This window comes from Merops nubicus, unplaced genomic scaffold (genome assembly GCF_000691845.1).
Source record: "Merops nubicus isolate BGI_N331 unplaced genomic scaffold, ASM69184v1 scaffold11821, whole genome shotgun sequence".
Classification (NCBI taxonomy): Eukaryota; Metazoa; Chordata; class Aves; order Coraciiformes; family Meropidae; genus Merops; species Merops nubicus.
The window spans coordinates 3697-27203 of NW_008586369.1; the positions used below are offsets into that span (position 1 = coordinate 3697).

General features: G+C 36.4%; 1 protein-coding gene across 1 annotated transcript in view; it reads right to left on the minus strand.

Annotated features, from left to right (window-relative positions):
* The window catches only part of LOC103780929 (laminin subunit alpha-2-like), a gene marked incomplete at both ends in the record, with an annotated part of 129521 nt that overhangs the window by 3365 nt on the left and 102649 nt on the right, over positions 1 to 23507 (minus strand). The window contains 6 exon segments of the mRNA XM_008948632.1: positions 4242 to 4353; positions 9490 to 9588; positions 10125 to 10267; positions 18667 to 18860; positions 19754 to 19840; positions 23284 to 23408. Of these exon segments, the coding sequence (XP_008946880.1) occupies positions 4242 to 4353; positions 9490 to 9588; positions 10125 to 10267; positions 18667 to 18860; positions 19754 to 19840; positions 23284 to 23408 (760 nt within the window).

Consider the following 23507-nt stretch of genomic DNA (forward strand, 5'->3'; position numbering starts at 1 on the left):
CTGCTGTAAAATATAAAGGATGGTTAACCCAATGATCAGTAACAAATGAAAAAATGTTAAATGTTTCATCAAACCATTTATTATAGCTGACTTTAAGCACAATATTAAAGTGAAGAAGTCTTTATATCCAGTATAAGAAATATATTGTTCCCTTCCTCTTTGTGCTGAAAGAAAGAATTTGCACTGAACCTTTAAAACAGCAGAAGAAAAATTGGTATATTGCTCATAGAATTAAGGAGCAGGCAGCACAAGCAATGAAAATTATATATTTAAATTACTTTTGGAGAACTTCAAAATATGTCATTTTTAGCATTCAATCTTAACGGTGATAAGAAGGAAAAAACAATTGGGAAAAAGGAGAGAGAAGAGGAGTGAAATACACCCACAGATGTCTAAACTCACTCCTGTTTAGAAGCAGATACCCAGAAATGGCAAAGAAGGGTATGAAGGTTGGAATATATGATGGTACACTGTAAATGTGTTATGTATTTTGAATAACTGAATTATTCCTAACTGATAAAGCTGTACACATAGTATCATATTCAAGGACTGACTAAAATCTTTCTGCCCTAGGATGTCACAGTTTATTAGAATATACACTTTCAGAAACAACTAGGTAATTTAGAACAATCAGTTTCACTTTCAATTTTAAAAAGTACTGATGCCTTTCCATAGGCACAGGGCTTCTATGTAACAGATTTCTCCAAAATAGCATGGTTATTGATCACATGGCTACTTCTGAATATTTAAAATTAAATCTTTAATTGAAGAAATTAAAATCTATCTTGCAAAACTGAAATAACCTACCATTTCACCTAACATATTATGCAGGTTTAGAGCAAATTAAAAAGAACATTCTAATCCAATGATGTCTTTGATTTGCTGGTGAGAACTGAGATTTGGATCTTTAATCAAAAGTGGTTGGGTGGGGGGTAGTGAGGACTGCAAAAGACTACACTTTGCTAAAATGGATCATGGCATAAGCTTTTTTTTTTTCTTTTTAATCTGGAATAAACAAATAGTAATTTAACCTTCCTGAATATTTACCTTAAAAGAGAAAATAGCTATGCGATCTGAGCCTTTATTAAGTTAACAGGATTTACATCATCTTTCTCTTCCATCCTTCTCTTCTCATAACAATCTTTACTTTCTAGTTGTAGTACTCTGCACACAATCAGAGCCCAGTGGTGGTAAAAGATTTGCATGCACTGACAAAATGAACACAAGGAAGTGCAAAGCTGCTGAAATTCCAGAGTTAAGGGCGAAAATTAGTTACAGGTATTCAGAAGTTCAGAGAGTCAGCAATCAGTTCAGTAGAAACAGATCAATGGTCAAGTATGGTTGTTACAACAAACCACTACAAACTTCTCTTTTGTAATAGCCTTTTTATAGTTTGAAGATTTCCTTGATTCCAAGATGTTTAGGGAGGCATCTGTCAGATCTACAATCATGTACTTCTGAGCACTGCCATTCTCAAGTATTATCCTCAGTCAATGGAAAGAAATAGGTCTTTTCATGGCATTTCATCCTAAAGTTGTTGCCTACTGGCAACAAGTACTAGGGGGCTCATGGTCACATATCATTCCTAGAGCTCCAAAGTACTATAACTTTTAGAAATCTCTCATCTAGGGATGGAAGACAAGGAACAGGTATAAAGAATAACTGCAAACTTGTTGGTCATCTCAGTTAGAACAGTGACAGTGGACATAAAGTCTTTAAGGAACAATCTAGCAATGTTTCATAAGTCCAAAAGAGCAGAAGCAAAAAAGGTACAGGACCAACGTGCATTTAAAATGCTGTCAAATTTTAAAATAATCTAGGAATATCTCCAACGTAAGGTGAAAGTTTTTCCCCAGTTTTTGAAAGATGGTGATCTTGAACAGGAAGACTAATGAGGATGGCAATCACAAGTAAGGATAAAGAAATTATCAAAACCGTAGGATGAACACTTTGAAGAACTCAAGCTGGACTGGCCAGAGAGCTGCCATTCTAGAAACTCGAAAAATCTGGTGCATGACATTGCAAATCCTCATTTTCACATATAGTGTCTACGTTGAAGAAAGAATTCCACTATGGCCTGAGAACTTGCTTTGGATGTAAGTGCAAAACAGAATGTGGAAGAAATGAATGTGGGTTGTGGTGGTGTTTGTTTGGGTTGGTTTTTTGTTTTGGTTTGTTTTGGTTTTTTGTCTAATGGTAGCACACCTCAGATAAAAATACAGTTGAATATTTTCACTAATGATTCTAGCAGGCAAAAAAAAAGGGAGTCTACTGATAAAATATGGTTATAAGGAAAAGTCACAAGAAAATTTTAGCAGAGAAGGACTGGAATGCTATGCAGGAAGAACTGGGTGACCTTCAAAGTTAAAGTGATCAGACCAGAATGAGATTCAATCATAGAAAATAAAAATTTAAAGGTTGTGAACTATTATTCAAAATACAAATATCAGCAGTAAACTATGGCTTTTCCAGTTAGATATAAACTATGAATGGGAAGAATATAGCTATATTATGAATCTCCAATGGCACCCAACTGTGAGAAAAAGGAAATGCTACCCCAGAAAGTATTAGGAGAACTGACATAGCCAGGTTTTACTGCTACCAAAATGCAAGACACTGAAATGATCTCATTTTGATGCTTGTTATCTGTGCTTAGGAAAGTTGAACCTGATTTTGAACAGAGGAAGAGAAATTATATGAAGGTGAGCAGGAAATTTGGGAAAATACATTTTAATGTGTTTTAGTCTAGAAAGAAAGAGGCTGAACTGGAAAGTGATTCCCCACTATCAACATAGTTGGTGGTGAGGGAAGGAGGAGAAGCACTAGAGAGAGCAAAAAACCTGTTTGAACTAAAGACAAGTTGGGTGAAAGAACATGATAAACTAAACTTGAGTATTTTTAGCTAGATATGAGAAGGTTTGTAATTATGAAGAGTTCTGGAACTGCCTCCTGTTCAGACTGTATGTATTTGTGGAAACTACTTTGAAGATGAGGGTTAGAAAGTAGCAGTGGAGTGGATGCAGTAATCCAGAATGTATCTTTCAGTTTTATGATTATCCTATATTTAATCTTAAAATATTAACTTGGCCACTAGGCAAACACACTGATTTTAAAGCCTTTGCCTACTTCTAAGATACCTCATAAATTTATTTTACCTACTCAATGTCTTATAAGTCTGTATTTTCTATTGCTAAACCTGCTTGAGGAAAATTTTGTGTTACAAACACTGGGCATAAACTTTGTGGAGCAAAAATTTGGTTTGGCCCTTGTCATCTCAAATTCATCTTGAAATACGAAGAACCCGGTCTTTTATTTTAAAAAATTTTTGAAAACTTACTTGTTGCTTTTCCCACATTTATTACATGTCAAAGTTGTATGTCCTAAAGATACCCTATACTGCTGTTCATTTCAGCTACAGGGCATGTATGAGGATGTGTTACATGAAAGGCAATATAAAATGTATTTTATAGCATTTGGACGAAAGCGCAAGCTTTCCCTTTCAATGAAACAGGCCTTCAGGAGCATAACTACTGAAATCAGTACTGTACTGGGAGTTTTGAAGAAGAAAGAATGATCAGTATTTTTCAAGTAAAAAACCTGCCTGTGATTGCCAATCATTTTAATATTTTTCAGCCATTATCTTCTTTAATAGCTTCATGAAATATATAGATCTTGCTTCTCAAAGCCATCTACAATACCTTTGCTTAAAAGTCTTTACTGCATTGTAAGTGCAGTGAATCAGCTTGTGGAAGAGAGCTGGCTTCATGCTACTGCTTAGGTATAGTTAGGAGACACTTGCAAATTTCAAACAGCAGATGTTCATTAACAGCAAGTAGCAATGCATTTTTGAATTAATTCTGGGGAATTAAGATGAAGTGTTAATGTACCAAGCCCTAAAATTACATTTTACTAATGCATGTTTTTAACTGCTTTGAAAATAAACAAAAGCTAATGCCTGTTAGTTACTTCAGAATAACAGCTTTTCTTTAAATAACTGAAAAAATCTTCAATATTCTGCTAGTCTTTGTTTGTAATTACCAATACATTAACTGTCTATATAAACTGCATCTGTAGACTGGAATAAAGTGAGAAGACAGTTGACCGTAGTTTCTTCACTCAACATTTAAGTCATGTAGCATTTCTCAGTGAATAAATTCTTCCTCACTGTCGCTCAGACCCTCTTCCCCACCATCCTTCAGTTTTCTTGAGAAACAATTAGCATATTTTTCCTTTTCAAATACCTTCAGCAGCTTGGAGAATGCCTTTGATGAACTGTCCAAGAGATTTTGCTCTGTCATTAGTCCTCTCGGCATCCTGCCTGGTTTGCTCACCATCTGCTGTCACCTTGGTAGCCTAGTGATCCAAATTCAGGAAAAGCAAAATTAATAAACAGGACAAGGCTGCACTATGCAATATTCCTACTGGTTGAATCTATGTACAAAACTTTCCTCAGGCAAAAGGCAATCAATGAATTATTGATCAGATGCATGGGAAATTATGTGGTTTGTTCAAGTACACAATTAAATTTTATTACCTTATCCTCTAAATGGAAATTGGAAGGCTTTATTTTAGGTTCTCAGAAACACTAGTTGTGTGCAACAGCACACAGAGGGAGAAAGGATGAAATTATTCACTGAATTTGCTTAAGGAAACGTTGTTTGGAACCTTTTAATAGATTCTTCAGGGAATACTTCCCATAGTTTCACAACCGTGCACTTTCCGATTGACAAAGTGCAGCAGATATCGCGACCTCTTTGCCTTCTCTCCAGAGGCACTCTCAAAGAGACAGTTCATGGCAACAAGCAAGAAGAATTTTAAATCAATACATTAATTAAAACAAGAGAGAAAAAAAAAAGTTGTTTTTTTCAGCTCTAATGCTTGAAGTTGTTTGTTTATAACATATCCAGGTGCTCAGTAAAATTTTAGCTTTGTGTAACTAAATGCTTTATAATTTTATTGAATCACAGCAGCAGCAGGATGACAACAGATATCTGCTGCAGACCTGAAAAGCATGCTGAGGAAAGAAATCATCTTAAGGCATTTTACTTATCTCTCCAAGTCCTAATTTACAAAATGGACTTATTTTTATTGCAAAGAAGCTGACCATTTCAAGCGACAAAACTTGTCAGACTGTATTGTAAAGCAAAGAAAAAAAAAAGCCAGGTTTTTTCTTTGAGGACTGCATTCCCAAGAAATGTCTCAAAGTAGGGCTTACGATCTCTCCAATCTCTGGGAAAAGGCTAGAATGTCAATAATTCAAAATGAGCTTAGTTTTTCCTTGACTTGAGCTGTACAAACTGTTCTCTCAGTTACAAAAAACCCCCACACTTTTCATTAATACTCAGATAGAAATAGTATCACTTTAACACATATATTTTTACCTAATTAGCATCTAGACAGAAGCCCTCAAAATACATCAAGACAACTGAGTTTTTGAAATTAAATCCCTGGCATTATCATACCACTTACAGTTTCAGTCTACTTTAGAATAGTTACTTCAAAAGGAATTTATATGAAAGTTGTTCAGGTAAATAGAATTCTGTATGGAGAACTAAGAACCCATAGTGACTGGGGGGAGTTGTTTCTATTTCACCTCAATATGAGTAGGAGACATGGCTTCTCATACAGCTTTATTCATGTTATTAGTTACCTGCTCTAAGATTCACAAAACCTTTTACCTGCCTTGATATTGTCACAGTGAGCTGCAAGAGGCAATTTGGATAGGAAAAAGGCAAAACCACAAATGGTCTGGATGGACCACTGCTCTAACCCATCTTGGCATGTCTGATATAATTTTGTTCTTCATGCAGTTGAGAACTATCTTATTATTTATTGTCAGATCCTCAATAATCAGCCTTTTATTCTTTGGATTTTATTTGCTTAGAATTTTCACATTCACTTCTATTATATTCTATATTTCTAAGTCCTTTACTACAAATAGTGTTTTATAACTTGCATATGCTTTTCTTAGTTTTGATTACTTTTTCCACATTCATGTTAATTCCAGTTGGACACTTGATTCTCTCAATATCTATGACTGAATGGCATGTACTACATTTTTGTGCACCTTAATCTGTCATTGAACAGTTTTCATTTCCTCTCAGTGACAGTTCTCTTTAGTACTTAAATCCCATTCAGCTCCACTGAAAGCTTTCTGTAGTTTGCCATAATTTGTTTGGGTGAGAAATAACCTTTTGCTTTTTTATCTTGTCTATCTTTAACAAATTAAATGGCAAACATGCTTCACACTGTATCTAGACATTCCATGGCTAATTAAATGTTTCCATTTGTTAATAAAGTTCTCCTGATTTTCTAAATATTCACTTTATTGCAGTTCATTATTTCTATAAGGTCAGTCTTCAGCATTCCCTAACATATTAAACAGGCACAACAAACTCTTTCTGGAGCAGCAATAAGGATCAGGCAGACTGGAGCCAGAGCAAGGGTTTGGAACGAATTGTCAAGAAGTCTCTACAGAAATAAGACTATTTGGCATAAAGGAGATAAGTACCTAAAATCAGTGAACCTGCTTTGGTGATGTTCACAGCATGTACTTAGTGATGAAGGTTCTATGGAAGGCTTTGTCCCAATCTGAAGACTGTTAGCGACTTAAAAGTTTAGACTTCTAGCAAGTATTAGCAATCACACACACATTTTTTTTTTAGTTTTTTAAGTGTGTTTAGTCTGAGGTCATAATCAAACCATAAGAAATTCCTCTGGAGACGAATCCTAAAGGAATTTCTCCAGGTAGTGAGCTGCAGACCACAGAAGGAGGGGCAAACACAGACTTCACTGTAATGATGGAAGTTCTAGGCTTTCCTCTAAATGCTTCAAACTAGTGCAAACATAGTTGCCTCTGCTACTACTTCCAGAAATTTTAGAGCTTGAGAAATTCAGTGGTATGGAAGAAATGGTTTACAAAGTCAAAACCAGCTTCAATCAAGATAAGGAATTCCGATTCCTGTCTTTCTTGAAAGCTCTGAAAGTACCTAACTGAAAGGTAAGAGGGGGTTTTGACTAGATGTAGTCAACTGAAAGGAAGTGAGGAGCCTGAGATCTGCCACTGGTGGTAGATGTGGGAATGCGCATGCAAATATCTAAGAACATAATCAGTGGAAGAAAGATGTGAGGTTCTTCTGTAGGGCAGAGTGAATGAAGGAAAGAATAAGATAGGGAAAAAAGGAAAAGGCATCCTGCACTGATGTAAGAGATCACTGATTGAAAGGAGACCACAATAAGGAAGCAAACCCCCAAAGTGACTAGATACTACTGTCTCCTACTTTTTTTCCTGAAAGAAACAAAAAGTCCTCCCCAAAACAGACTCCTCAACAATACCAAACAACTTTTTTCTTCATCAGTACTGGCTTCACTTTGAAAAGTCACTGAGCCTACAGAGTAGATACAGCAAAAAACTTTGGTATTTATGGTTGTATCATGTGCTCCAATTATTAGCTATTATGAGATTATCACCTATGTCTTCACTTGGAAATGAGACTCAAACACACTATACCACTATACACTCTGCTTTTTGGGACATTATTCCTATTTACAAACAGAGAAAGATGCCAGTCCCCAAATTAAAAAACAATAACTGCAGTCTAGTTAACAAAACTCTGTAAGGATAGCTGGCAATTACAAGGTTATTTACCTATTAAAAAAATGGAAAACTGCAGAAAGGGAAGTAGTGATAATGTGGCCACCACACTAACTCCACTAAGATCAGACCTTAAATAATTTCCCTTGCAAGACTAGTCTACAGAAGGTAAGAATTTACAACATTATTTTAGGTCATCTCCATGGGGGATTAAAACTTATTTAATTGGTGGGGGCAATTGGAAAATGATACTAAAAAGGGCAACTATGCAAAAGGAAAAAAAAAAAAAGGCTTGGCACTAAATTGAGAAATCTTAATACAAGAAATATAATCTTCCTATCTTATAGGGCTGTCATGAGTTAAAAATCCATTTAGACCTAAAACTACCATAGCTATTTCTGTCAGAAAAAGAAAAGATCAAATAGAAGTTAAAAAAAAAAGCTTTCTTTCTACTCAAGATGAGAGTATGTATAGATAGGTAACTATGTAGGCAGCTATATGTGGGCATATAGACACACATAAACACAATACAGATACCAACTACCCATGAATTAATATTTTTTTTTCAAAATCCGATATAATCCACACAAACAAACCAGTTTCCCTCAGAATTTTAGTTCTGTAAGCCACAAACAGTTTTAAGCAAGGATGATAAAACTATCTGCAGTTTAGGTAAATACTCTCAGGTGTATATGCATCAGTACAGTATCTAGGTCTTTCTTATTCGGCTGTTTCAAGGCAGGGGAACACAACTCATGAACTCAATTTTTGCTAGACCTTAATACTAAGATACTTTGGACAGCTTTTTTATTGTGGCCGGTCCATTGCCCTATCTCTTTTTCCACTAGGTGGCACAATTTATATTATTTTCTTAAACTATGTCTTTACTGCCCAAAATAAGTTCTATATTGAAATAAAACTTCCCTAATCCAAAGAGTAAATAGCACACCGACTGAAATCCAGAATACTTTCACTACCCTCATAAACGAAATATAGAGCACATATATTTAACTAAATTCACACAACTTGTGCATGTATTTGACTTCTTCCTCTAAATATTGTCCCCATTTCAGTAATTTCATTCATTGACGCTTATTGAGAACTTGTTACCTGTTAAATCAGGATTTTCTTTAAAATAACAGAATCGGGCTAAGCTGCCATTTGCTCTACAGCTCCCAGTGAAACAAGCCAACACAACACAGATACCAAAACGGAAAATGAAACTGCAAAACAGCAGAACTTTTCCTGTATGTGCTTGAGATGGTTGGGCACCAAGTGACTTCGAGTGAAGTCAGGCTACTTGTATTGCAACAGGCAATCTTAAAAGAGAAACAGGCAAAGAACTGTCTTCAGACAGTCAGACTCATGAGATTTGAAAGGGAATATGATGAGATGATGATGCTGATGCAGAAAGCAGATAACCTTGCTAGAGACAGTACTAATGATCAGAAGAGAAGGAAGGAAACCAGGCAGTTCAGTTTCCAAAAGCCTCAGCCAGTGAAACTCCAGACGTATTAACTGTGGGATAATCCCATGGTTTTATTGCCATTAGGTTTATAACACAACCTGTAGCTGAAGTCATCAGGAAGCCCATGAATGCTGTATCAAAAACTGTCTCCTTTATTGTCAGTTTTTCCAAATAAGCTCATTCTTGGGTGCTATGTGTGAACACTATAAAGTTTTCTTACATTATTATAAAGTTTTGCAGAAAATATATCTCAGTATATTGGCTGACAAAAAGAGTTTGTTAGAGGACTTGCTGCCATTTCAAACACTGAGACTGAGAAGCATCTTATAATTCATCTATTCGTTCATGTTTAATTCATATTCAGAAGATTTCCATCATTATGCAGGCTTAACCAAACCCATAGACCCCAATGTTATCATAGACTTACTCTTGTCAGTAGTTCATCCATTTCTGTCACCAGGGTATCCAGATTTTCTTGTGCTAGCTGAAGAAGTCTCTCTGGCGCTCGCTGAGGTGAAAGCAAATGCTGGTGGGGAAGAGAGGAGGGAGAGTGAAAAAAATCTGTGTTTAATGGATCTCAGTGCTTCCAAATATTGCAGAGAAGAACCATCACAAGTTTCCTTTTCATTACAGTATGCAGCTCCTTTTTGTCACTGACTCTTGTGTCACATCCATCCAACACACTTTTCTCAAGAATCTCGACAGCTTTACATAGTTTAGTGAAGAAACTGCAAGTACGGTAGGAAGCATACAGTACATAAAATACCTAACCACTTTAGGGGCCACGAGCACTTTTTTATTTGTATGTGACATTACCTCTTCCGTGTCTGCAGTATAATTCCCTGCATATGTGTATACAAATTACTGCTGCAAGATTTATTTATTAAAATAAGTCAAAATAAATGGCTGTAATAACTATTTATCAGTGAAAGCAAGTTTGAAGTAATTAAATCTTGAATTTTCCTTCTTTCCTGAACCTACTCACAGCTGTATATTTTAAGAGACTCAAGTACAGTTGCACTGAAGCCCTGTTATTTATGTATGTGAATACTCTGAACATACCTTTAATTCCTGTGTCATGTTCTCAAACCCATGCAACATTTTATATGGAGCAGGCAGTGGACCACTGAGGTTAACACTCAGGATCATTTGGTTTAGCCGATCCAGGTCACTGAGAAGGAGTCCTGTGCATTCATCATCACAAGCTGGGGGGATAACAGCAAATCTTACTTATTCTCTCTGTTTAAGATACACGTTTGAGTTAGAAATTTCATGGCACACGTAATTCTGGGAGAGGAAACAGTAATTTCAGTTAATTGGCTCCAAAAGCATAGCGTGAGAAAAAATGAAAACTACAGCTAGGGAACAGGAGAGACCTTATTGCTTGGGACTTGGCAATGGGACAGTTTACTGTAAAATATAAGTCTACCAGTTTTGGCCTTCACGTCACAAAAAGAGGAAATAATTAACATTGTCCATTATGGACAAGCCAAGATAAAATCCTAAATTAGACAAGCAATGAGGATGAAGTTTGAGAAAAGTGGACAGGTAATTCAGAAAGTCTAAAGAGTACTTTAAGAAGTATAGCATGTTTGTGGAATTGAACATAAGAAAAAAATAAAGAAATCTTTCAATTTACATACTTTGTAGTCATTTAACAGCATGGCCAAACATGCTAAACTTGTAATGCAGAGAGCAGAAAGAGTCCACATAAAAATACTAACAGTTTTCCTTTAAGAAATGCTTTTCTCTACCTCCTTTTCATAAATGCTTTATAAGTTTTTCATATATGTTCCTCTCTTGCAAATACTCTTTAGCATGAAAAATACTGGTGTGTGCTGCATATAGCAAGAGGCGTTTGCATTTCTGCCCCTCTGTGCTTTCTGTTAACTACCACAAGAAATCCTCATAACCCTGAAGTCTTGTTGACAGGAAAATTCTTCATCCTTTAGAACAGAGTTGTGGAAATGTCCCTCTGTTTGCCTGCATAAAGATTCTACACAGAACTGGCAAACCTAAACAGTATCTTAGGAGATGGAGCAAACTGTGAAATAATTAATTCATCGATGACATTAAGAGATGTGGAGGGTTGTACCCAAAGTTTTACAGGTATGCACTTATTTATTTCAGCAACATTCCTAGGTGGCTCAGTGGCTAAAAAAACACAAACAAACAAAAAAACCCTAAACAACAGGTATGTATTTGTAGAAAAACAAATAAATTTTCAATGGAGAATTACATTTTTTTTTCCTGAAATCTATTCTTCCACTTGAATAATTTTTTCTGTTCTTTAAAAGTTTCAGTTCTCTAAACATTGTTCTTATTCTGTAGGTTGGCTGTTCAATACAGCAAGGAGTTGAGTCAAATCCAGAGAAAAGAAGAGCAATGAATACTAGTTTAACACACCATGAAGCTCATGTGATGAGTGAAAAGGAGACAAGATAGATGCTGGTTTAGTGCAGTATGAAGTGGGTGCAGAAAACCAGATACTGTTATTCTAAGACTTTCTTTTGCATTTTCCTTGCTTCTATTTGCAGACGACTTCTGCCTATTTCACAGTATTTTTTTTACATAAACTGAACTACACTGGAACTTCCCTGCAGTTGTTAACTGTGAGCATGATAAATTCTGATTTAAGTTTCCATGTGAAATTAAAAAAAAAAAACCCAAACCTATTACCATCCCAGCTCTTGTCATCTGGTGTGCTTTCTTTAGAAGTCTGTGAGAATTAAAGGAAAAGCAAATTTTACAGTCAACCAAATGTTTCATATAACTAACACCTGTTTTGTAGCTGGTCAAGAAGGTAAGTAGACCTGATAATCATTTCGCAGTATGCAAATAAGTGATCTCAGACCTGAAAAAAGTTGGTTTTCGTTGTTTTTTTTCTTGGTTGTGTTTTGGATTTTTTTTTTTCCTGATGCATTATTTCACTTATGAAACAAGATAAATCTGTTCACACTCAAAATTGTCAGAGTGGTTGGTAATAAAATGCTAAAAATTTATGTGTTCAAGACGAACACAGTTCACACCAATAAGAAAAAAAATGAACAGCTTATGAAGAGATGAAGTATTCTCAATGAGTAAACAGTTGATAAGAGAGCATGATTCAGTATAAATTAACACCTCTTGCACAATAATCAGGTTGAAAACAGGAACTACATCAAGCGAAGACCACACTTGAGTAGATGAGACAGGACTAAGCTACTTCAATACACAGTCTAAAATCTACTGTAGCTACAAGAAATATTTCAAGAGCATGATTATATTTTGCAAGACAAAATACTTCTGTGGCTATCTATAAAACTGTCAGGATAAATTTGTGTGCAATATTAACAAAAGCAGCACTAAATTCAAATCATTACAGCAGTGCAAGCATGTAAGAGGCAAATCATGCAGTCGATATTTCAATAGTTCAGCAAGTAATTAAGGCAAATTAATGCATTTTCCATTTTCACCACACTTTCCCATGCACAGTAAGTAAGGATTTTGACTTGCCTCTTGTGAGAAGCATCTCCAAAGTACGCATGCCAATGAATTCTTTTTTAATAATCACTCAAATAATAAAAGACATTAAATTTATGAATGTCTAACCACTTATTCCATCTTACATAGCTAAGATCATGTACAATAAAAGAATCACATGTCCGAGCTGCAATATATTCCTCTAATTGACTTATTGTCTAACACAATTTTGCTTTAATATATTCCTTGCTGTTAAGATACAGAAGGCTGTGTTATGACTAGGTAATTTTTAGTCTAAGGGCAAGCACACAATCTCTGGTATGAGGTATTATCCTATGATAGTCATTGGCTCTTCACCATTAGTTTCCTGTTCCTTCACAATAAAATGTTGAACTTTGTTAGGTTCATTAATCTATTGGCTCTTACCCTGTTTTTCCCATTTTGGCACTAGCCTCATACCAAATAAGAAAAAAATCCCACTCTATTCCCCAAAACAGCACCCCAGTAGAGAGCTGAAAGCTTCCTTGTCATTGCTGTTGGTTTCAGGGAGTTTGCATGATCGTTATGCCTCTAAAATCTGGGAGAATTCAGATCCAGATCAGGGTCTAAAGTACTAACCCCCATTACAAGAGGGATGGGGACCTGCTGGAGCGTGTCCAAAGAAGGGCCATGAGAATGATACGAGGACTGGAGCAGCTCTCCTACGAGGACAGGCTGAGAGAGTTGGGGCTATTCAGTCTGGAGAAGAGAAGGCTCTGAGGTGACCTTATTGTGGCCTTCCAGTATCTTAGGGGGGCCTACAAGAAAGCTGGGGAGGGACTTTTTAGGATATCGACTAACGACAGGACTAGAGGGAATGGGGCAAAGCTGGAAGTGGGCAGATTCAGGCTGGATGTGAGGAAGAAGTTCTTCCCCGTGAGAGTGGTGAGACCCTGGAATGGGTTGCCCAGGGAGGTGGTTGAGGCCCCATCCCTGGGGGTCTTTAAGGCCAGGCTGGATGAGGCTCTGGGCAGCCTGATCTAGTGGGAGGTGTCCCTGCTCATGGGAGAGGGGTTGGAGCTGGGTGATCCTTGTGGTCCCTTCCAACCCTGACAGATTCTGATCTGTTTTAGCAGGGAACTTTAGAGCCCTAATGGCTCAATGGTTGGACTTGATGATCTTGAAGGTCCCTTCCAACTTAAAGGATTCTATAATTCTATTTCTGATTTTTGTTATTTAAAAAGCCTTATTTATTTGTTCTGATACATACCAGTACTAGTTAGGTTTTTACAGTGTTTGAGTTGGGTGAAAGACATTTGTGAATGTGGGTCTAAACTCAAAAGGGGCCCATGCATCACAAAATGGGCTTATTAACTTCTAAAGCCAAGTAGGAGTGCCCATCCTTTGGGTTCAACGCAGACAGAAGTTTTCCAGTACCATTGGCTTAATTCTCACAGCTGTGTCATAAGGGTTCACAACTTCTGTTAAACTAAGAATATAGCAGAAGCTAGTCCAAGGTTTCATAGATCTGGTGTTACACACAGTATCTTTTTTTTTGAGCTCACTCTGTGAAGGCTTGCAATAAAAAGCTCCCAGCGCCTGCTGAATGGAGGACTGTGTAGGACCTAGGAGATGCTTCTTTTCACAGATTCAAGATCTGCCTCCGATAGAGACAGCATCACTGTTAGTTCTGAATTTGGAAGGGATGGAGCTACTACCTGTTTTTTAAAAAACTCCCTCTCATTGTAAGCACCAGTCTACTTAAAGTACAATATTCAAATGTCCAGTATCTGGCATTAAGGATATATGATTACATAATTCTCTTCTTCTACCAATATTCGATATTTAAATTCATATAGGTGCAACTCTGTTGACTGCAGCAGGGCTGAAAATCCTCTTTTTTTCCCCAAGATTGAGCTAAAGAAAAATTCCTAACAATGAAATATCTGTTTGATCCCTCTATGCCATGTTTTCTTCCTGTGCCCTGTTAATCTCGTACAGCAGAACCACATCGACTTCTTTACATTTAGGCTTTTGCTTGACCTCAAGGAACATTTGTGACAGGAGCATACATCTGAAGAAAGGTTTTGCAGTTTGTATCGCAACAGAGATCAAAATATTGAAGTAAATTTTTTTTGAATTCTCCATTGTAGTTATGATTGGTGACCTGAAAGCATTCAGAAGATGAGTTCTGATGTGCCGTATGTTTAACCATAAAGGCCTCAGGTTCTCACCAGGGTAATTTTTTTTCTCCCCAAGCATGGCACAGCAGCAGTCACTGTTCCAACAACATTGCAGTCTGAGGTTCTTTATTTTATGTACTACAAAGTCTTGAACTGAAGTGCAATATAACCAGATGTAACAGAAAATACACATGAGAATTACTAATATGTAAGAAAATACATGATTGCTACAGGCTTGATCCAAAACCCCTTGTAGCTCCTACTTTCCATGTCAGCTTACTAAGGTGAAAGCTCTTTGGGAAGGATGGGGAGGGAAAAATACATGCTTTGGCTTGTTTACCAATTTCTGGTATGTGTGCATAAAATATGAATCAAGCAGATACTAATGATCTCAGTCTGCCTGAGCATGCTGGGTCAGATGAATTGAGGAAAGGCTGCTCCTGTTCATCACACAACTCAGCTGCGTTCTGGATTGGAACAGTTGGGTTTAACCAAGAAAAGAGAAAATATACATCTTCAATACTGCAGCGATTATAGACCAGTCAGCAATTACCAGCTGACAACTTTCAGCAGAATAAAAATTGAGATATATATTTATTGCAGTAAAATGAGTGATGCATAAGGGCACATCAATCATTTAGAGGACAATTAATGTGTAGTTACAAATAAAAAAAAAAAAAATCTGTAACCATTAGAGAAGATCTGGGAGAACTTTTGTCATATTTGATGCTATACAAGCATGGAAGCATAATTAAAATTAGTTTGTTATCATCACTGACCTTCTTATTGGCTACTGTCTGTTTCAAAAGAGAATAGAAAGTAAGCCTAAGAAGTAGATTACTTGAGATAAAAAATGACAAGCTACGCTTCATCAGCAGACTATTATGAGTATCTGTATATGATGATCTAGATGACCACTTTAGCTGGTGAAACAATTGAGTTATTTGCTGTTCTAATGTCAAAAATCTGAAATTTTTATTTTTAGTAGACCATTCAGACACTTGTATTACTTATTAAAAAAATAAAAGTCTACTTTTTGGATATCATTTTACATTCCCTAATGGCACTGCAGAGAAAATAACATTGTTCTGTTCTAAGACTATAATGGCAAAAGAATTCTGTCTATGTCATTCATCTGTAATTATCTCTCCATTGTTACTTATCTGTAAACAAATTCTTCCCCTTTGTATAGTGACTTTTAAAAATTATATTGTCTTCCCATTCTACCTGTAGCTTTCTAAAATATAAGTATTGTAATCCAGCACTGAAAAGTGGCATGTACTAAGCAAATGAAAAATGACGTGTTATGAAAAAAACAGTAAGAACCTGCTAAAACAGATTTTCAGCAATACTAGAAATAGATCATTGTAATGAACACGCACGTTCTTCCATTTTTTCCCTGTCTTTTCACCGCAAATTTTGACTATAAAAATCTTTAGAGTCCTTATGAGAAGGGGTACATGAAGGCATAAATGTTATACTTAAACAATAATACATGACAATATTGTGCATAAAATACCTCTCATATTTGCTTTAAATATGCATTATTTAGCTTTCATGTCATACTGTGCAATGACCTCCAGGAGAATTTGCAAAAATTCATTATTCAGATGGTTATTCTTTACTAAATTTTCAAAATCAGTTTTTACTTTCCTAAATATTAACTTATACTAACATTGGACAGCTTAATCACACTGTTTTATATTAAAACTACATTTTTTTCAAACATGGATGATTGTATTGCATGCACTTTCTTTAAGCTAGACCATTTTACCACCTAAGGGGTTCTTCACACTTCTGACAGGTACATAGCAATAGCAGTATTTGCAATGGAACTCTGCAAACAAACAAGAGTACATACCTGCATACAGCTAATTTGAAATCTAATAATTTACTAAATATAACTAAATACAAACAGGATTCTGCATATGACATCAATTTTCTGTACATTAAGAGTACTTAATCACCATTATTATCATTATTAAGGTTTTGTTAAAACTGAAGCTAACCAGAAGGGAATTTGCTGAGTGTTTTGGAAGTGGCTGATACATGAAAGTAAAAATGTATATAGGACCAAATTCTTATCTGCATTAAACTCAGATTGGAACAGATAACTGTTCTGGGAGTAAAGAAGGAAAATTCCAGGGTTTCCCTAAAAGGTATTTCTAATGGGTCATTGACAGGACAGTGACTATGAAAGCACACTAGGGGCTGCACCAATGAATCCCTATCAGAAGAAAACAGCTGTATTCTGAAACCTGTGACATACTAAGCAGTGCTATCCATGGGCAAAGTCCCATCAAGTCTATGATTGCCACATTCCCTTTGCCACAAACTACATCGCACTGCAGGACATTAGAACTGTATTTCCCTTAAGCAGACCAAGCTTTTTATCAAGGAACCAATGTCATATTATTCATAATAGAGAAACAGAAGTATTTAAGTCTATATTTCTGGTAATCTCCATTAATTTTCAAAGAAGAGTTGTACCTGGGAATTAGGACTAACTCTTAACTCAGTAATCACATTTAGAAGTGTAGTTCTACTAAGTCCTGATAACTCTTTGAGAGCTGATCACAATTAAATTGAATCATAAAATCACAGAATCCTTTAGGTTGGAAGAGACCTTTAAGATCATCAAGTCCAATGTTCTACACTGTGTAGTTTTGACCTACATGCCTAATGTCTTCCTCTTTAACTAATCAGAGAAGCCACACATTTCATTCTTGACTGATATGGCAACTTCATTTTTAGCATTTCTTCAGTTTCTTTATTTCTCCAAACTGCTTTTAAAATATTTCCAATTTGAGTTGTACTAGCTGATCTTAATATTAGAGGGCTGTACACCTCTAGATATTGAGGTAGAGCTTGAATGCATTCTGTGGGGGGCAAAAAAAAGAAAAGCTCTTTCTCTGGTATCTACTTGCCTTGATGTTATATGTCCCTCACACAGGCAAAAAAAATCAAAAAAACCAAACCAATCCCAAAATGAAAGAGGTCCAATTAAAGTCCTGTAACAGATAAAAATCAGGCAAAACATTAAAAACAGTTCATTGTGCCTCGCCAATATATTCAAGGATGTTCAGATTAAGAAATATTATATACTGTGGACTTACTGGACCTGTATCTGTATTCTGCTTTAAAATGAACAATGATGGCCTTGAGAGGAAAAAAGAAATCACAATAAAATTAGTTCCTACTCAGTTGAGGGAGATGGAGGAGACGAAAATACCTTATTTCAGTTAGGATTTGCTAAGTGTGCTAGAAATGTTTTTGGGTTTTTTTGTGTGTGTTTTTTTTTTTTTTTTTTTTTTTTTACCTGAATGTTTTTGATAAGACATAAACATGCAAACATACAATACCATGGCAAATGAGTTTATGGGCTCAAAACAAATACTACCCAATTTCATGGAAAAAAAAATTTAAATAATACTAAAAGACAAGATACTTGGTACATATGAAAACTGAAGGTAGGGCAAAGATACCAGTACTGCAAAATATAACTTGTTGGTTTAGTTCTTTATTCCTGCATATGTTCTACTGTCATTCCTTATGACTTAAATTCCAGCAGGTGGTTATTACACCAACATGACCAAGAAAACCTTAATAAAAACTTTGTGTGACTCATGGCTCAGAGCACTGCAATTGCCCGTTAAATATTTAGGACAACACTAAAAAGTTTACTAGGAGCAAATATTGTCACAACAGCCGTGACAACCTTTAGCAAAAGTACAGATTTCAAAAACCCACAAAAAGAAATCCTTCAAGCTTTGTTGTCAATTTTCAGTGAGCATATTACAATGTATTGAAAGTTCTAACTTCTTAAGGCTTGTGGAAAAAATGGACTAGAATGCCAGAAGTAGCAGGAAACACAGCAACTATTTGCAAAGAAATCCACACAAGTGACTCACGGACAAGCAGGGTTGAGTTTCTGAAATACCACAATCCAAAATTCTCCAGAATTACGTTAGTATACGTACAAATGCATTTCATGCCATCGCGTGCATGCCGATGTTCACAGCCAGCACACTTCCACCCTGTGAATCCAGGCCTGCAAGTGCACTGTCCGGTCACAGGGTCACAGGGGACGGGCAGGGAACCATATCGGTCACACTCACATTCCTGGCAGGAGCCACCTGGAGTTTGTGGGTTTCCCGTGTAGCCAGAAGAGCACCTAGACATTGCAAACACAAAACCAGGTTTGGCCAACTGAGACACACAGTGTACTAAAATGAATACTTGGCAAGATTGTAAAGAAAATGTGTATGAACATTAATTCATGAACCACTAAAAAAAAACTTCTGGTGCTTCATGACTCAGTATACATCTGTACAGGGAGAAATGTTGCCAATTGTCCAACAAACTGCTAATAACTTTTAACCAGGACATGGAACTGTCTCGATGGAAGGAGTATGCAAAAGTGATTCGACACACTTGATAGTATGCAGATAAACTTCTATTATACCATGACAAAATATTTTCTACATTAGCAATGTTTGGTCTAAAGATTTTTTCCCCCACTAGCCACTTGTGTTTTGCATTAGAAGTGAAATCTCATAGTAGACACTTGCTGATTTTTATTATCTTAATCACACCATACTGCTATGGATGGGACAACTTCTGCTGTTCATGTTATTAATTTGCACTTTGGTCATAATAAGGCTACATGTGAGTGTCTTTCAGTCTTTGCCTATGAAGCCACAATAGTCACCCACTAGAACAAAGGGTATGAGTGATATCAAGACGTTATAAACACGGTATCTAATTTTATATAAATTGCATGTTTTTCAGTTTAACTTCCAAGGCCCAGAGGAAAATAATCCCACAAATCATAAAACAAGACTGGGACAATACCCGTGATACAAACAACACTGATTATAATTTTATAGTGGGTGTACATAAAAATGTACATTAACAACGTATAAAGAGGAAATAACTTATCTGAAGATGTGTATTTAAATATTAGTAAATATATGTTTATAGTATTGAAGGACATTGCTCTCCTTCATTTCTTCATGTGTCTCATATCTTCATTGTCCCTCTTTCTTCTTTCTCTATCCATCCTACCTTTCACAGTACTGGCCTTCATATCCAGGTGGGCACGCAGTACACCGGTAATCATTAGGTCCTTCCGCAACACAAGAAGGGCTAAAACTAAAACAAAAGCAAATAAAAAACTTTTTCCACCTTATTGCATCATTTCACCCTAGTCAGCTGTGCACGAGGCTCCACGATAACCTCCACTTTTAATGTAAATGGCAGCATTTTCTTAGGCGGTTATAAACACTTGTGGGAGATCCCGCCTGTCTATTAAGAATTTTGTGCATGTCTTGCTGTGATACTGGCACAAATCAGAAAAATGCTGGAAGGGCAGAATCAACGAGGGTCACGACAGAGGGGCTGGAGACAACAGTGCCCGTGCTGTAGGCTTCTATGACCGAATGGTGCTTCCACTCACAGTGATCAAGAAATGGTAGTAATAGGGAGGATGTGAAACGGATTAAGAAACTGAGCTAACAAACAACTATACTTTCCAGTCTGATTTAATTTATTTTGAATCAAAGCGGGTAAGCTGTGAAGAGTTTACAGATAGCCATGTGGAATCTTCCAAAAAGGCAGTGTCTGATGATCTTCTCAAGGATGTACTGAAGAGAAAAGACTGGCCTACAGAGTAAAAAAAAAAAAAAAAACCAAAACCTAAAAGCTACCTTCTTCATGATAAGGGAGGGGTTGTATTCTAATCATAGAATACATTAGATTATTTTTACTAAGCCATGACATAGATGAGTAACTAGTGACTGCAGTGTGCACCTATGGGAGCTATGCAGAGTACCATGTTGCTGGAATATTCATGCATTAAGTGCCAGCACAGACAGTTAAAACACACAAAAAGTGAAGGCAGGGGAAAATAAATACAACAAAATATTAAAATGGTGCAACCCTGTAAAACTTCTTCACCTCTTTGTGGAAGAAGAACTAGAAAAGCACAGAGGTGGCTAGTGGTAAGCCCAGAGCTCCTTCATCAGCATCCTACTCCAACTTGCTTATAATGCATTAATCCAATAATGCTTGAATGAGTATATAAAATTGCACCTTTGCAAAAGATGTAAACAAATTGATCTATTACTCACCACGAACTCATTATCCAACACATTTTCAACTCTATAAAAATAGATCCACACCCCCAGGATCAACTTATTCTCTCTGTTCTTTGTTTTTTTTTGTTTTTTTTCAGCTCATCATGTTTGAAGCTGACTGATGACTGTACAGGAGTATAAAAGTACTATTTAAAATCTTGGTGGCGTTTTGCAAAATTTCATAAATAAAAGTAATTGCACTGTACTATTTCACAAATATTATCATGTCAGTCATGAAATAATAATGCTATCTGAATTTCATGCTGATTATGATTGCTCAACTACCACACCACAGCTGCAGGTAGTTAGATTTCTTTCCTTAATAGTATCTTGAAGAGTTTTCAGCGAGCTGTACAACTCACACATATCCAAGGTGCAATACCCTCATTTTACACCTAATTCTGTAGCTTTACGGAATGGACACCTGGGCCTTTCCATCTAAATGCTAGGCATCCAGTCTAAGCCAGCTGTTCAGGCATATACACACATGTGAAACATCTCCCCCCCGCCCTCTTTCCAATGGCACTTCCCTTCAGTTTTAACACGGGTGAGATGTATAGTTCTCTGTCCCTGCATTTACTATACAGGTATCAAAATTCTTGATGCCTACAGATAATAGAAGTAGAAATCCCATCCATGATGTCTAGAGACATCTGAATTAAGCTCTATAAACCCCAAGCAGTTCTCTTTTTGGACATGCTCAGATCTGACTCCTTTCTCAAAAGCAATAATAAAATGGATTTCTAGCGCATGATTAAGCGTATTTACTAATTTCAGACTAGGTGTTACTCACTTATCTTCTTTGAAGGCTTTTGAACAAAAAAGCCTCATGATCACTTCTATGTGAGCATGACAAGTGGCTGTGACAACATCTGCAGCCACGCAGGACATATGGCTGCACAAGGTACTGGTGCTTTGCTCACCCTCCCTTCCTTAGGCAGCTCAGCAGCCTGGGTGTGCACCCAGGGCACACATACTACCTGGAGTCCACACACTTCTCAGCTGTGGAGCACTTCAGTGACACCCACCTCCTATGGCTTACATTAGCAATTAGATAAGATTCTGAAGTGATTTCTGGAGCACAGTGTGGAGAATATGTCTAAACTCTTGTAGCAGAGTGCCATAACCACCCTGAAGAGTCCTGTTCATTTTCTGAACTAACACATGTATTTCTGGGCAGCCAAAGTTTCTTAAGACACAGAAAAAAATAGGATCAAGTGATATTTTCAGTACTTCCTAATGTCAATTAGTAACAGAAAACATTTTTTTCCAGTGTATTTGCTGATGTGCAAAGCTGAGAAGTAAATAGCACCTAGTCTGAAATTAGTAAATACACTTAATCATGAGATAGTAATTAATTTTCTTAGTTGATTTTGTTCTTTGCAAATTGAATGTCCTTTCTTGATAATAGTAGATAGAACACGTAATCAAGTAATAACAGAAAACGTTGTTGAAAATGGATACAACTCAGAAAAACTTTTAGTTAAGACCACATCAGAACTTTCTGAGATAAAGGGTATTTCTGTAAGTCCCTTTCATCATTGTTTCAGTTGTTCTTAGTTTGGTATTTGAGGTTTTGAAGCCTTCTTAAAAACACATCATGGATGAAAAATCACAATGTGTTTTGCTACTGATGTTTGCGAAAGGGATTCCTTCCTTCAAAATAAACCTTGGACCCCCCTCAAAATGACAAAAGGAAGAATAAAGACGAAAAAAAACAAAGCAACCTCTCAGATATAATGGCTGAAATACTCACTAAAAAGAGGTCAGAAATAGCACAGGAAATTGGCTTTAAGGAACACTTTCAACTTTCCAAGAGAACGATCATAAGACACAAACCTTTTCAGAGCAGTATTACAGTATGATTCCAAATATCATTAAGAGCTTCTTAGCAAAACAACAAACAAATCTCAAGTGCTAAAGTATCATCTGTTGGGAATACATGCGGAGACATTGTGGCAAGGCTCATTAGCATAAAGCAACCAATAAAATTTATGCTGCAATAACTATATTGCTTTTAAATTATTCTATCTTTCACAAATTGCCTAAAACTCATGTAACATTAAATAAGGAATCAATAAATTCCACAGTGGAGCAAGAAAGGGACTGTAACACATTTATATCAACATAATGTATGAGCACAAGACTTTTTACAGCTCCCTTGTGGCTGTATTGTACTTGAGTTGTGTTCTAGCTTCATTTGCGAGAATACCTTTATAACACACATTTGTTATCTGTTGAGTATTGCATTTTCCAGCACTTATTAATTTATTAATCACAAATTAGCAAGGGAGCAATTTCCGACTTTTAAAGGAAAATCAATTAGCAGAGGTAAAACTTTTTAGTATGGCTTTCATGATGCAGCTCCACTGTAGCCACCTGAAAATGGACACAGCGAACCCAAAATGAAATTCTTGCTTGCTGGAAAGGTAATTCTGTATCATGAGTTTGCTTACTTACTTGTTACTAGAAATGGACAGGGGACAAGCACAGGGCTGACAGTCACCAGGAGAGCCTTGGACTATGCCATAAAATCCTGGTGCACATCGCTCACAGTGGTGACCAGCAGTATTGTGCTGACAATTCTGCAGAGGAAGGAGACAGAACGAAATCTGTGTTTGATAACTTCAAGAAAGGAGAGAACATTTTGTTCCTAGCCTCAGGGTTTCCAACTTATTTTGATT